General features: G+C 37.1%; 1 protein-coding gene across 1 annotated transcript in view; it reads right to left on the bottom strand.

The window, feature by feature from the left end:
- Positions 1 to 15,391, bottom strand: part of ambp (alpha-1-microglobulin/bikunin precursor) — a 28,335-nt gene extending 12,944 nt beyond the window's left edge. Inside the window, exons 1-2 of the mRNA XM_061907921.1 lie at positions 15,210 to 15,391; positions 7,355 to 7,497 (exon numbers count right to left, since the gene is read on the bottom strand). Of these exons, the coding sequence (XP_061763905.1) occupies positions 7,355 to 7,497; positions 15,210 to 15,329 (263 nt within the window). The 5' untranslated portion in view covers positions 15,330 to 15,391. The remainder of the gene's footprint in view (positions 1 to 7,354; positions 7,498 to 15,209) is intronic.
- Between the last annotated feature and the right edge of the window lie 244 nt (positions 15,392 to 15,635).

The raw sequence follows: 15,635 nt of genomic DNA, 5'->3' as shown, positions 1-15,635 counted from the left end.
CACAGCGGTTCTTTGAAGGCTTGTAAAATCAAAACCGGAGCAGTTAGAAAAACTCTTTGTGCAGATTTTAATCAGAAGGGTTCAATCTCTTTCCTGTGCGAGTTTGAAGCCCACACAACAAACGCGCTCAGAGGACATAATGTTTGAAAAAAGGTGACGGGTTTTGACAAAACTTTTGTTTTGAAGGGGTAATTGCCAATTTCCGGTTGAGTTTTGCTGAAAGATGTCAATGAATAAAATGTAGGTCTAAGTGAGACCTACATAGAGGTTTTTGTTTCATGTCTCTACGACATTCCTACGGGAAGTTAAAAGCAGTTATGTCTGTGTTTTCTTCCCAAGAGCAGTTTTGTCAGTGTTTTATTCCTAGGGGAGTTTTGGGTTGTTTTTTTTTTTATTAGATCGCAATTTTCGCCAGTCCTGATATGTGTGTCCAGTTTGGTGGGTTTTGAAGCATTTTAAGGGGGTCGAATTACAGCTCAAAGGGGCAAAAATTACGTTTTTTTTTTAGGAAACTTTTGTTTTGAAGGGTTTTTTGCCAACTTCCTGTCGATTTTTGCTGAAGAATGTCAGAGTATGAAATGTAGGTCTAAGTCAGACCTACATAGAGGTTTTTGTTTCATGTCTCTACGACATTTCTAATGGAAGTTACAAGCAGTTTTGTCTGTGTTTATTCCTAGGGGGCGCTAAAACGCAACTTTGAGTTTTTTTATTTTTAATTTTTTTTTAATTATATGGTAATTTTTGCCATTCCTGATGTGTGTGCCCAGTTTGGTGAGTTTTGAAGCATTTTAAGGGGGTCAAATTACAGCTCAAAGGGGCAAACATTTCATTTTGTTTTTTTAGGAAACTTTTGTTTTGAAGGGGTTTTTGCCAACTTCCTGTTGATTTTTGCTGAAGGGTGTCAGTGTATGAAATGTAGGTGTAAGTCAGACCTAAATAGAGGTTTTTGTTTCATGTCTCTATAACATTCCTAACGGAAGTTACAAGCCGTTTTGTCCGTGTTTATTCCTAGGGGGCGCTAAAACGCAACTTTGAGTTTTTTAATTTTTAATTTTTTTTTTTTTATTAGATGGTAATTTTCGCCAGTCCTGATGTGTGTGTCCAGTTTGGTGAGTTTTGAAGCATTTTAACGTAGGTCAAATTACAGCTCAAAGGGGCAAAAATGAATTTTTTTTAGGAAATCTTTGTTTTGAAGGGTTTTTTTGCCAACTTCTTGTTGATTTTTGCTGAAGAATGTAAGTGTATGAAATGTAGGTCTAAGTGAGACCTACTTAGAGGTTTTTGTTTTATGTCTCTACGACATTTCTAATGGAAGTTACAAGCAGTTTTGTCTGTGTTTATTCCTAGGGGGCGCTAAAACGCAACTTTGAGTTTTTTTAATTTAAAAAAATTTTTATTAGATGGTAATTGTTGCCAGTCCTGATGTGTGTGTCCAGTTTGGTGAGTTTTGAAGCATTTTAAGGGGGTCGAATTACAGCTCAAAAGGGCAAAAATGAAGTTTTTTTTAGGAAACTTTTGTTTTGAAGGGGTTTTTGCCAACTTCCTGTTGATTTTTGCTGAAGGGTGTCACTGTATGAAATGTAGGTCTAAGTCAGACCTACATAGAGGTTTTTGTTTCATGTCTCTACGACATTCTTAACGGAAGTTACAAGCCGTTTTGTCTGTGTTTATTCCTAGGGGGTGCTAAAACGCAACTTTGAGTTTTTTAATTTTTAATTTTTTTTATTAGATGGTAATTGTTGCCAGTCCTGATGTGTGTGTCCAGTTTGGTGAGTTTTGAAGCATGTTAAGGGGGTCGAATTACAGCTCAAAAGGGCAAAAATGAAGTTTTTTTTTAGGAAACTTTTGTTTTGAAGGGGTTTTTGCCAACTTCCTGTTGATTTTTGCTGAAGGCTGTCAGTGTATGAAATGTAGGTCTAAGTCAGACCTACATAGAGGTTTTTGTTTCATGTCTCTACGACATTCTTAACGGAAGTTACAAGTCATTTTGTCTGTGTTTATTCCTAGGGGGCGCTAAAACGCAACTTTGAGTTTTTTGATTTTGAATTTTTTTTTATTAGATGGTAATTTTTGCCAGTTCTGATGTGTGTGTCCAGTTTGGTGAGTTTTGAAGCATTTTAAGGGGGTTAAATTACAGCTCAGAGGGGCAAAAATTATATATTTTTAGGAAACTTTTGTTTTGAAGGGGTTTTTGCCAACTTCCTGTTGATTTTTGCTGAAGGGTGTCAGTGTATGAAATGTAGGTCTAAGTCAGACCTAAATAGAGGTTTTTGTTTCATGTCTCTATAACATTCCTAACGGAAGTTACAAGCCGTTTTGTCCGTGTTTATTCCTAGGGGGCGCTAGAGCGCCAATTTGAGTTAAAAAAAAAATATATATTCGATGGTAATTTTTGCCAGTCCTGATGTGTGTGTAAAATTTGGTGAGTTTTGAAGCATGTTAAGGGGGTCAAATTACAGCTCAAAGAGGTGGCGGTATACTAATAATAAAACCTTGGAAATACAAAGGGACATTCGGTCCCTAATAAGCATCACTTACTGTACAATGTCTGGGATTAAGACTGATGGGATGTTTGTATCTTCCACTTTACATGAGGAATGACTCCAAAAATTATTTCTGGCCATCTCCGGGTGTAAGTTGGATGTTTAGTTTATGTCCAAAACCTTCTACTATCCAGGTGAGGGACAGGATTTATTATCGAGAATTGACTTTCACCGACTCAGAGGCCATGCAGCAGCTCGCTATGTCAATACAGCAGCGTGAGCCAGGTAGCGCCGCTAAAAGTAGTTCCTCGACCTTAGCGATGATACTACTGTCATGATCCGAGGTCCGGATCATGTTTTGTTATGTTCTGTTAGTTTTGGACTTCGTTAGTTCCTGTTTTTCGACACCTTTGTTTGTTTTAGTTACCATGTTTACTTGTTATTTCCACCTGTCTCTGATTAGTGTTCGCCCGCTCACCTGCTGCCCGAGCACTAATCAGAGGCATTATTTAAGCCTGCCTTTGCCGGTCAGTCGGCCTGGCGTCAGTGTTTGCTGTGGACTGTGGACTGTGGACTGTGGACTGCCTGCTTCTTGTACGCTGTGAGCTATTCCCTCGGTCTTGACTCCTGGCTCCTGTCCCCGTTTGCTGGTTCCTGGTTTCTGGTTCGTGTTTTCCTTGCATTTTTTGGAACGCTAAAACCAGGTTTTTCTTGTACCAAGCCTGCCATCTCTGCATCCTGGGGTCCGTCCCCACCACTTCATGACAAATACTTGCTTGTCAATCAATCAATGTTTGCTTATATAACCCTAAATCACGAGTGTCTCAAAGGGCTGCACAAGCCAAAACGACATCTTCAGTTCAGATTCCACATAAGGGCAAGGAAAAACTCAGAGGGATGTCAATGTGAATGACTTTGAGAAACCTGGGAGGGGACCGGATGCAATGGACGTCGAGTGGGTCTAACATAATATTGTGAAAGTCCAGTCCATAGTGGATCTAACATAATATTGTGAAAGTCATAATAGTGGGAGTCCAGTCCATAGTGGATCTGACATAATAGTGAGAGTCCAGTCCATAGTGGATCTAACATAATAGTGAGAATGTCCAGTCCATAGTGGATTTAACATAATAGTGAGAGTCCAGTCCATAGTGGATCTAACATAATATTGTGAGAGTCCAGTCCATAGTGGATCTAACATAATAGTGTGAGAGTCCAGTCCATAGTGGATCTAACATAATAGTGAGAATGTCCAGTCCATAGTGGATCTAACATAATAGTGAGAATGTCCAGTCCATAGTGGATCTAACATAATAGTGAGAGTCCAGTCCATAGTGGATCTAACATAAAATTGTGAGAGTCCAGTCCATAGTGGATCTAACATAATAGTGAGAGTCCAGTCCATAGTTGATCTAAAATAAAATTGTGAGAGTCCAATCCATAGTGGATCTAACATAATAGTGAGAGTCCAGTCCATAGTGGATCTAACATAATAGTGTGAGAGTCCAGTCCAGAGTGGATCTAACATAAAATTGTGAGAGTCCAGTCCATAGTGGATCTAACATAATAGTGAGAGTCCAGTCCATAGTGGATCTAACATAATAGTGAGAATGTCCAGTCCATAGTGGATCTAACATAATAGTCTGAGAGTCCAGTCCACAGTGGATCTAACATAATAGTGTGAAAGTCCAGTCCAGAGTGGATCTAACATAATAGTGTGAAAGACCAGTCCATAGTGGATCTAACATAAAATAGTGAGAGTCCAGTCCATAGTGGATCTAACATAATATTGTGAAAGTCCAGTCCATAGTGGATCTAACATAAAATTGTGAGAGTCCAGTCCATAGTGGATCTGGCATAATAGTGAGAGTCCAGTCCATAGTGGATCTAACATAATAGTGAGAGTTCAGTCCATAGTGGATCTAACATAATAAGGAGAATGTCCAGTCCATAGTGGATCTAACATAATAGTGTGAGAGTCCAGTCCAGAGTGGATCTAACATAAAATTGTGAGAGTCCAGTCCATAGTGGATCTAACATAATAGTGAGAGTCCAGTCCATAGTGGATCTAACATAATAGTGAGAATGTCAAGTCCATAGTGGATCTAACATAATAGTCTGAGAGTCCAGTCCATAGTGGATCTAACATAATAATGTGAAAGTCCAGTCCAGAGTGGATCTAACATAAAATTGTGAGAGTCCAGTCCATAGTGGATCTAGCATAATAGTGAGAGTCCAGTCCATAGTGGATCTAACATAATAGTGAGAGTCCAGTCCATAGTGGATCTAACATAATAAGGAGAATGTCCAGTCCATAGTGGATCTAACATAATAGTGTGAGAGTCCAGTCCAGAGTGGATCTAACATAAAATTGTGAGAGTCCAGTCCATAGTGGATCTAACATAATAGTGAGAGTCCAGTCCATAGTGGATCTAACATAATAGTGAGAATGTCCAGTCCATAGTGGATCTAACATAATAGTCTGAGAGTCCAGTCCATAGTGGATCTAACATAATAGTGTGAAAGTCCAGTCCAGAGTGGATCTAACATAATAGTGTGAAAGTCCAGTCCATAGTGGATCTAACATAAAATAGTGAGAGTCCAGTCCATAGTGGATCTAACATAATATTGTGAAAGTCCAGTCCATAGTGGATCTAACATAATAATGTGAAAGTCCAGTCCATAGTGGATCTAACATAAAATAGTGAAAGTCCAGTCCAGAGTGGATCTAACATAAAATTGTGAGAGTCCAGTCCATAGTGGATTTAACATAATAGTGAGAGTCCAGTCCATTGTGGATCTAACATAATATTGTGAAAGTCCAGTCTATAGTGGATCTAACATAATAGTGTGAGAGTCCAGTCCATAGTGGATCTAACATAAAAATGTGAGAGTCCAGTCCATAGTGGATCTAACATAATAGTGAGAGTCCAGTCCATAGTGGATCTAACATAATAGTGAGAGTCCAGTCCATAGTGGATCTAACATAATATTGTGAAAGTCCAGTCCATAGTGGATCTAACATAATAGTGAGAGTCCAGTCCATAGTTGATCTAACATAATATTGTGAAAGTCCAGTCCATAGTGGATCTAACATAATAGTGAGAGTCCAGTCCATAGTGGATCTAACATAATAGTGTGACAGTCCAGTCCATAGTGGATCTAACATAAAATTGTGAGAGTCCAGTCCATAGTGGATCTAACATAATAGTTGAGAGTCCAGTCCATAGTGGATCTAACATAATATTGTGAAAGTCCAGTCCATAGTGGATCTAACATAATAGTGAGAGTCCAGTCCATAGTGGATCTAACATAATAGTGTGAGAGTCCAGTCCATAGTGGATTTAACATAATAGTGTGAGAGTCCAGTCCATAGTGGATCTAACATAATAGTGTGAGAGTCCAGTCCATAGTGGATCTAACATAATATTGTGAAAGTCCAGTCCATAGTGGATCTAACATAATAGTGTGAGAGTCCAGTCCATAGTGGATCTAACATAAAATTGTGAGAGTCCAGTCCATAGTGGATCCAACATAATAGTGAGAGTCCAGTCCATAGTGGATCTAACATAATAGTGAGAATGTCCAGTCCATAGTGGATCCAACATAATAGTGTGAGAGTCCAGTCCATAGTGGATCCAACATAAAATTGTGAGAGTCCAGTCCATAGTGGATCTAACATAATAGTGAGAGTCCAGTCCATAGTGGATCTAACATAATAGTGAGAACATCCAGTCCATAGTGGATCTAACATAATAGTTGAGAGCCCAGTCCATAGTGGATCTAACATAATAGTGAGAGTCCAGTCCATAGTGGATCTAACATAATAGTGAGAGTCCAGTCCATAGTGGATCTAACATAATAGTGGGAGTCCAGTCCATAGTGGATCTAACATAATAGTGAGAGTCCAGTCCATAGTGGATCCAACATAATAGTGAGAGTCCAGTCCATAGTGGATCTAACATAATAGTGAGAGTCCAGTCCATAGTGGATCTAACATAATAGTGAGAGTCCAGTCCATAGTGGATCTAACATAATAGTGAGAGTCCAGTCCATAGTGGATCTAACATAATAGTGAGAGTCCAGTCCATAGTGGATCTAACATAATAGTGAGAGTCCAGTCCATAGTGGATCTAACATAATAGTGAGAATGTCCAGTCCATAGTGGATCTAACATAATAGTCTGAGAGTCCAGTCCATAGTGGATCTAACATAATAGTGTGAAAGTCCAGTCCAGAGTGGATCTAACATAATAGTGTGAAAGTCCAGTCCATAGTGGATCTAACATAAAATAGTGAGAGTCCAGTCCATAGTGGATCTAACATAATTGTGAGAGTCCAGTCCATAGTGGATCAAACATAATAGTGTGAGAGTCCAGTCCATAGTGGATCTAACATAATAGTGAGAGTCCAGTCCTTAGTGGATCTAACATGATAGTGAGAGTCCAGTCCATAGTGGATCTAACATAATAGTGAGAGTCCAGTCCATAGTGGATCTAACGTAATAGTGAGATTCCAGTCCATAGTGGATCTAACATAATAGTGTGAGAGTCCAGTCCATAGTGGATCTAACATAATAGTGTGAGAGTCCACATCTGCGGTCCTCTCCAAGGTTTCCTATAGTCATTCACAATGACATCCCACTGGGTTGTGAGTTTTTCCTTGCCCTTATGTGGGATCGGAACCGAGGAGGTCGCTGTGGCTTGTGCAGCCCTTTGAGACACTTGTGATGTAGGGCTATAAAAAGAAACATTGATTGATTGATTGATTGATTTATATTTGGGCGAGTTGAACGTGAAATATTCAAGTTTAGCAAACAACAAGATGGTGGTAAGCAAACAGGTGGTTGTTTGTGTGCGCTAAACCACTCACTTCAGTTTAGTTCGGATCATTTGCAGTTTGCCCTCGCCGGCTCCTCGCTGCAACACCAGCTTGCCGACCGCCGCCTCGCTCCTGTGGCGCCGGATGTGAGGGCACGTGGTCGCCTCGGCAACGTCGTGCCACGTCCCCAAAAACTGGCACGTCACATTAGTAGAAAAATACAAAATATTACAAATAATACATCCATATCCATGATTTTTTAGGTTGAAACATACCACATGAGCTAAAAAGCTTGCATAAAACATTAGCATGTTAATATAAAACACCTTAGCCTACTTCTAAGATGGTCACAAGTATCAAAATGCATGATTTTTTCACATAAACAAACAAAAATAGCTAAAAAAAGATAGCATAAAACATTAGCATGCTAAAATAAGAGACGTTAGCATACTTCCGAGATGACGCCATGCATCAAATTCCGGGATTTTTAGGTTCAAACACACAAATTTAGCTAAAAAAGCGAGCATAAAACGTTGACATGCAAACGTTAGCATGCTAATATGAGAAAATTAGCAAAAAACATCAGCGTACTTGCATGACAGACTTGAGGATCCCAAACCGTGTTTTTTAGGTTCAAACAAACAAATTCAGCCAAAAAGCGAGCATAAAACGTTAAGATGCAAACGTTAGCGTGCTAATATTAGAAAATTTGCAAATAAATGTTATGATGCACATACTCACATGACAGCATTGGGGATCCCGACCCATGATTTTTAGGTTTAAACAAAAACATGTGCTAACGGGCTAGTATAAAAAACTAGCATGCTAATATAACAGACATTAGCATACTTCCAAGCTGGTGTCAAGTATCTAAATCCATGAATTTTACGTTTAAACAAAATATTTAGCTAGAAAGCGAGCATAAAATGTTCAGATGCAAACGTTAGCGTGCTAATATTAGAAAATTTGCAAAAAATGTTATGATGCACATACTCGCATGACAGCATTGGGGATCCCAACCCATGATTTTTAGGTTTAAACAAAAACATGTGCTAACGGGCTAGTATAAAAAACTAGCATGCTAATATAACAGACATTAGCATACTTCCAAGATGGTGTCAAGTATCTAAATCCATGAATTTTAGGTTTAAACAAAAATATTTTGCTAGAAAGCGAGCATAAAATGTTCAGATGCAAACGTTAGCGTGCTAATATAAAAACATTTGCAAAAAACGTTAGCATGCACATGTTAACAGTTAATGCATGTTAAGTATTAGCATACTTGCATGACAGCATTGAGGATCCCGAACCATGATTTTTAGGTATAAACAAGCAAAATTTGGTAACCAGCTTGTATAAAATGTTGGCCTGCTAATATAAAATACATTAGCATAATTCTAAGATGGTCACAAGTATCAAAATCCATGATTGTTTCGTATAAACAAACAAAAATAGCTAAAAAAAAGATAGCATAAAACATTAGCATGTTAATATTAAACACCTTAGCTTACTTCTAAGATGGTCACAAGTATCAAAATGCATGATTTTTCCGTATAAACAAACAAAAATAGCTAAAAAAAGATAGCATAAAACATTAGCATGCTAAAATAAGAGACGTTAGCATACTTCCGAGATGACGCCAAGCATCAAATTCCGGGATTTTTAGGTTCAAACAAACAAATTTAGCCAAAAAGCGAGCATAAAACGTTAAGATGCAAACGTTAAAGTGCTGATATAAAATTTTTTGCAAAAAACGTTAGCATGCACATGCTAAAAGTTAATGCACATTAATTATTATCATACTTGCATGACAGCATTGGGGATCCCAAACCATGATTTTTAGGTTTAAACAAAAAAATGTTTGCTAACGAGCTAGTATAAAACATTAGCATGCTAATATAAGAGACATTAGCATACTTCCAAAATGGCGGCATGTATCAAAATTCATGAATTTTAGGTTTACACACATTTTTTTTGCTAAAAAGCCAGCAGGAAATGTTAACATGCAAATGTTAAACGGGGCAGAATTGAAAATCCCAAACCTAGATTTTTAGGTTAAAATAAGCAAAATCTGCTAACAAGCTAGTATAAAACATTAGCATGCTAATAATAAAAGAAACGTTAGCATACTTCCAAGATGGCGCCAAATATAAAAAATCATGATTTTTAGGTTTAAACACAGTAATTTAGCTAAAAAGCAAGCATAAAACATTAACATACCAACGTTAGCTTGCTAATATAAGAAAATTGGCAAAAAACGGGGCACAATTGAGAATCCCAAACCTGGATTTTTAGGTTTAAACAAGCAAAATTTGCTAACAAGCTAGTATAAAACATTAGCATTCTAATAATATAAGAGACGTTAGCATACTTCCAAGCTGGCGCCAAATATCAAAAATCATGATTTTTAGGGTTAAACACACTAATTTAGCTACAAAGCAATCATAAAACGTTAACATGCAAACATTAGCGTGCTAATATAAGAAAATTGGCAAAAAACGGTGCACAATTGAGAATCCCAAACCTGGATTTTTAGGTTTAAACAAGCAAAATATCCTAACGAGCTAGTATAAATCATTAGCATGCTGATATAAGAAACGTTAGCATACTTCCAAGATGGTGCCAAGTATCAAAAATCATAATTTTTAGGTTTAAACACACAAATTTAGCTAAAAACCCAGCATAAAATGTTAACATACCAACGCTAGCGTGCTAATATAAGAAAATTGCCAAAAAACGGGGCGCAATTGAGAATCCCAAACCATGTATTTTAGGTTTAAACAAGCTAAATTTGCTAATGAGCTAGCATAAAAAATTAGCATGCTAATATAAGATACATTAGCATACTTTCAAGATGGCGCCAAGTATCAAAATCCATGTTTTTTCGGTTTAAACACACTAATTTAGCTAAAAAGCCAGCATAAAACGTTAACATACCAACGCTAGCGTGCTAATATAAGAAAACTGGCAAAAAAACGGGGCAGAATTGAGAATCCTAAACCGGGATTTTTAGGTTCAAATAAGCAAACTTTGCTAACGAGCTAGTATAAAACATTAGCATGCTAATATAAGAGACAAGAAAATAATTCCAAGATGGCGCCAAGTATCAAAAATCATGATTTTTTTGGTTTAAACACACTACTTTAGCTAAAAAGCCAGCATAAAACGTTAAATGCTAACGTTAGCTTGCTAACATAAGACAATTTGCAAAAAACGGGGCAGAATTGAGGATCCCAAACCATGTATTTTAGGTTTAAACAAGCAAAATTTGCAATCGAGCTAGAATAAAACATTAGCATGCTAATATAAGAAACGTTAGCATACTTCCAGGATGGCGCCAAGTATCAAAATCCATGAATTTTAGGTTTAAACACACAAATTTAGCTAAAAAGCAAGCATAAAACGTTAACATGCAAACGTTAGCGTGCTAACATAAGAAAATTTGCAAAAAACGGGGCCGGACATAGGATCCCAAACCATGTATTTTAGGTTTAAACAAGCAAAATTTGCTAACAAGCTAGCATAAAACATTAGCATGCCAATATAAGAGACAAAAGCATACTTCCGAGATGGCGCCAAGTATCAAAAATCATGATTTTTAGGTTTAAACACAATAATTTAGCTAAAAAGCCAGCATAAAACGTTAAATGCTCACGTTAGCTTGCTAACATAAGAAAATTTGCAAAAAAACGGGGCAGAATTGAGGATCCCAAACCATGTATTTTAGGTTTAAACAAGCAAAATTTGCTAACGAGCTAGCATAAAACATTAGCATGCTAATATAAGAGACAAGAACATAATTCCAAGATGGCGCCAAGTATCAAAAATCATGAGTTTTAGGTTTAAACACACTAATTTAGCTAAAAAGCAAGCATAAAACGTTAACATGCTAACGTTAGCTTGCTAATATGAGAACATTTACAAAAAACGGGGCAGAATTGAGGATCCCAAACCATGTATTTTAGGTTGAAACAAGCAAAATTTGCTAACGAGCTAGTATAAAACATTAGCATGCCAATATAAGAAACGTTAGCATACTTCCAAGATGGAGCCAAGTATCAAAATCCAGGATTTTTAGGTTTAAACACAATAATTTAGCTAAAAAGCCAGCATAAAACGTTAAATGCTAAAGTTAGCTTGCTAACATAAGAAAATTTGCAAAAAAACGGGGCAGAATTGATGATCCCAAACCATCATTTTTAGGTTTAAACAAGCAAAATTTGCTAACGAGCTAGCATAAAACATTAACATGCTAATATAAGAGACAAGAACATAATTCCAAGATGGCGCCAGGTATCAAAAATCATGATTATTAGGGTTAAACACACTAATTTAGCTACAAAGCAAGCATAAAACGTTAACAAGCAAACGTTAGCTTGCTAATATAAGAAAATTGGCAAAAAAATATGCAGAATTGAGGATCCCAAACGTGGAATTTTAGGTTTAAACACGCAAAATTTGCTAACGAGCTAGTATAAAACATTAGCATGCTGATATAAGAGACGTTAGCATACTTCCAAGATGGCGCCAAGTAGCAAAAATCATAATTTTTAAGTTTAAACACAAAAATTAAGCTAAAAAGCCAGCATAAAATGTTAACATACCAACGTTAGCGTGCTAATTTAAGAAAATTGGCAAAAAACGGGGCACAATTGAAAATCCCAAACCATATATTTTAGGTTTAAACAAGCAAAATTTGCTAATGAGCTAGTATAAAAAATTAGCATGCTAATATAAGACACATTAGCATACCTCCAAGATGGTGCCAAGTATCAAAATCCATGTTTTTTCGGTTTAAACACATAAATTTAGCTAAAAAGCCAGCATAAAACGTTAACATACCAACGCTAGCGTGCTATTATAAGAAAATCGGCAAAAAACGGGGCTGAATTGAGAATTCCAAACCATGATTTTTAGGTTCAAACAAACAAAATTTGCTAACGAGCTAGTATAAAAGATTAGCATGCTAATATAAGAGACATTAACATAATTCCCAAGATGGCGCCAAGTATCAAAAATCAGGATTTTTAGGTTTCAACACACTAATTTAACTAAAAAGCAAGCATAAAACGTTACATTCTAACGTTAGCTTGCTAACATGAGAAAATTAGCAAAAAACGGGGCAGAATTGAGGATCCCAAACCATTTATTTTAGGTTTAAACAAGCAAAATTTGCTAACGAGCTAGTATAAAACATTAGCATGCTAATATAAGAGACATTAGCATACTTCCAAAATGGCGGAAAGTATAAAAAATCATGATTTTTAGGTTTAAACACACAATTTAGCTAAAAAGCCAGCATAAAACGTGAACATGCAAACGTTAGCTTGCTAATATAAGAAAATTTGCAAAAAACGGGGCAGAATTGAGGATCCCAAACCATGATTTTTAGGTTTAAACAAGCAAAATTTGCTAACGAGCTAGCATAAAACATTAGCATGCTAATATAAGAAACAAGAACATAATTCCAAGATGGCGCCAAGTATCAAAAATCATGATTTTTCGGTTTAAACACCCTAATTTAGCTAAAAAGCCAGCATAAAACGTTAAATGCTAACGTTAGCTTGCTAACATAAGAAAATTAGCAAAAAACGGGGCAGAATTGAGGATCCCAAACCATGTATTTTAGGTCTAAACAAGCAAAATTTGTTAACGAGCTAGTATAAAACATTAGCATGCCAATATAAGAAACGTTAGCATACTTCCAGGATGGCGCCAAGTATCAAAATCAATGAATTTTAGGTTTAAACAAAAAAATGTAGCTAAAAAGCCAGCATGAAACGTTAACATGCAATCGTTAGCGGGCTAACATCAGAAAATTTACAAAAAACGGGTTGTCGGGTGAGACGCAACTGCATGACTGCTGTGGCGCCAGCATCGCCCCCTTGTGGTGGAAAACGATAACAGTCATAATTTCCTTCCGCATGCTCCGATCTTGCTGAAATTTTTGATGGTGTGGTCGAGGCGTTTGGTAAGACGCGACCGTGTGACCGCTTTGGCGCCAGTCTCGCCCCCTTGTGGTGGAAAACGATAACAGTCATAACTTCCTTCCGCATGCTCCGATCTTGCTGAAATTTTCGATGGTGGGGTCGGGGCGTTTGGTAAGACGCAACCGTGTGACCGCTTTGGCGCCGGTATTGCCCCCTTTGGGTCGAAATAATTACTTCAGTGCTCTGGAACGCCCTCCCGGTAACAGTTAGAGACGCTACCTCGGTAGAAGCATTTAAGTCCAATCTTAAAACTTGTTTGTATACTCTGGCCTTTATATAGACCCCCTTTTCGACCAGTTGATCTGCCGTTTATGTTCTGCTCAGCCCCCCTCTTCTTCTAACCTGCTCAGTGGTCTAGTGGTTAGACCAGGGGTCACCAACGTGGTGCCCGTAAGGACCAGATGAGTCGCCCGCTGGCCTGTTCTAAAAATAGATCAAATAGCAGCACTTACCAGTGAGCTGCCTCTATTTTTTTAAATTGTATTTATTTACTAGCAAGCTGGTCTGGCTTTGCTGGACATTTTTAATTCTAAAAGAGACAAAACTCAAATAGAATTTGAAAATCCAAGAAAATATTTTAAAGACTTGGTCTTCACTTGTTTAAATAAATGTATTTTTTATTTTTTTTACTTTGCTTCTTAAAACTTTCAGAAAGACAATTTTAGAGAAAAAATACAACCTTAAAAATGATTTTAGGATTTTTAAACACCATTTTTTTAAGCACCAATTTTAATCTATGTTCAGCTATTTTTTTTTTATTGTAAAGAATAATAAATATTTTTTAATTTAATTCTTCATTTTAGCTTCTGTTTTTTTTTTTACCAAGAATATTTGTGAAATATTTCTTCAAACTTATTATGATTAAACCCCCCCCCCCCCCCCTCAAAAAAATATGGCAAATCTACAAAATCTTTAGAATCAAATTTAAATCTTATTTCAAAGTTTTTTGAATTTCTTTTAAAATTTTTATTCTGGAAAATCTAGAAGAAAGAATGATTTGTCTTTGTTAAAAATATAGCTTGGTCCAATTTGTTATATATTCTAACAAAGTGCAGATTGGATTTTAACCTATTTAAAACATGTCATCAAAATTCTAAAATTAATCTTAATCAGGAACAATTACTAATGATGTTCCATTAATTCTTTTTTAAAATTTTTTCAAAAAGATTCGAATTAGCTAGTTTTTTTTCTTCTTTTTTTCAGTTGAATTTTGAATTTCAAAGAGTCGAAATTGAAGATAAACGATGTTTCGAAATAGAATTTTCATTTTTTTTTCCTGTTTTCTCCCCTTTTAAACTGTTCAATTAAGTGTTTTTTTCTTCATTTATTCTCTACAAAAAAAACTTTCGTAAAAGGAAAAAAAATCTACGACGGAATGACGGACAGAAATACCCATTTTTTAATATATAGATTTATTTATTAAAGGTAAATTGAGCAAATTGGCTATTTCTGGCAATTTATTTAAGTGTGTATCAAACTGTTAGCCCTTCGCATTAATCAGTACCCGAGAAGTAGCTCTTGCTTTCAAAATGGTTGCTGACCCCTGTGCTAAAACCCACTCGACGTCCATTGCACCGGTATCCCCTAGAGGGGGGGGACGGGGGTCGGACGTTGTCTCTATTTTTAGGTTATCATACCATGATTTGACCAGTCTGGCCCCCTTGGGAAAAGGTTTTCCTCCATGTTGCCCCCGAGGCTAAAATGAGTTTGACACCTCTGATCCAGACCCAAACTACCTTTGTCAGAACTACCAGTGCAGTTTTTGTCGTTCCCAAGTTCCTGCTTTATTGTAATTTTTTAAACGATATTCTACAGAATCCTAACAACCCCGGTCAACTTTGAGACCTACGAGCTTGAAGCTGTCCGTCACTTCCAGCTAAAAGGGACCCAATGAAAGATTCTCTTGAAGTACTCACTCTGGTCAGATCAAAGTTCTCCTGCGTGGGGTACAAAGGTTCTACGGCCAAATGAAGGCCCTGGATGGTCCAGGTCCATCCCAGGACCAGAAGAGGAACCAGAACCATAGCTTTCTGCATGCTCTCAGGCTTCCAGTAGTGTTCTCGTCTCTGTGAGGACTGATGTTGGTAAAGAACAACACCCCAGGGGGCATTGACCCGTGGTCTATGTGCAAGAAAACAAACACAGTAAAGAGCAAAGTTCTGACTCTCGAAGCCTTGGTGGTCTGATGACGGACTTCAATCAATATGTTGTCATTAATGAGTAGCGAATGAGTGGGTTTACCTTCAAGTAGTCCGGCTTTTTCTGGCTGTGACAGGTCGAATTACGATAATAATACATCATATTTTTGTTCATAAACAGCCCGGAACAGGATGGAGCGTTAA

This window comes from Nerophis ophidion, linkage group LG08 (genome assembly GCF_033978795.1).
Source record: "Nerophis ophidion isolate RoL-2023_Sa linkage group LG08, RoL_Noph_v1.0, whole genome shotgun sequence".
Classification (NCBI taxonomy): Eukaryota; Metazoa; Chordata; class Actinopteri; order Syngnathiformes; family Syngnathidae; genus Nerophis; species Nerophis ophidion.
Note: the sequence above shows the minus strand (reverse complement) of the source record. Positions and strands in the feature narration are given on the sequence as shown.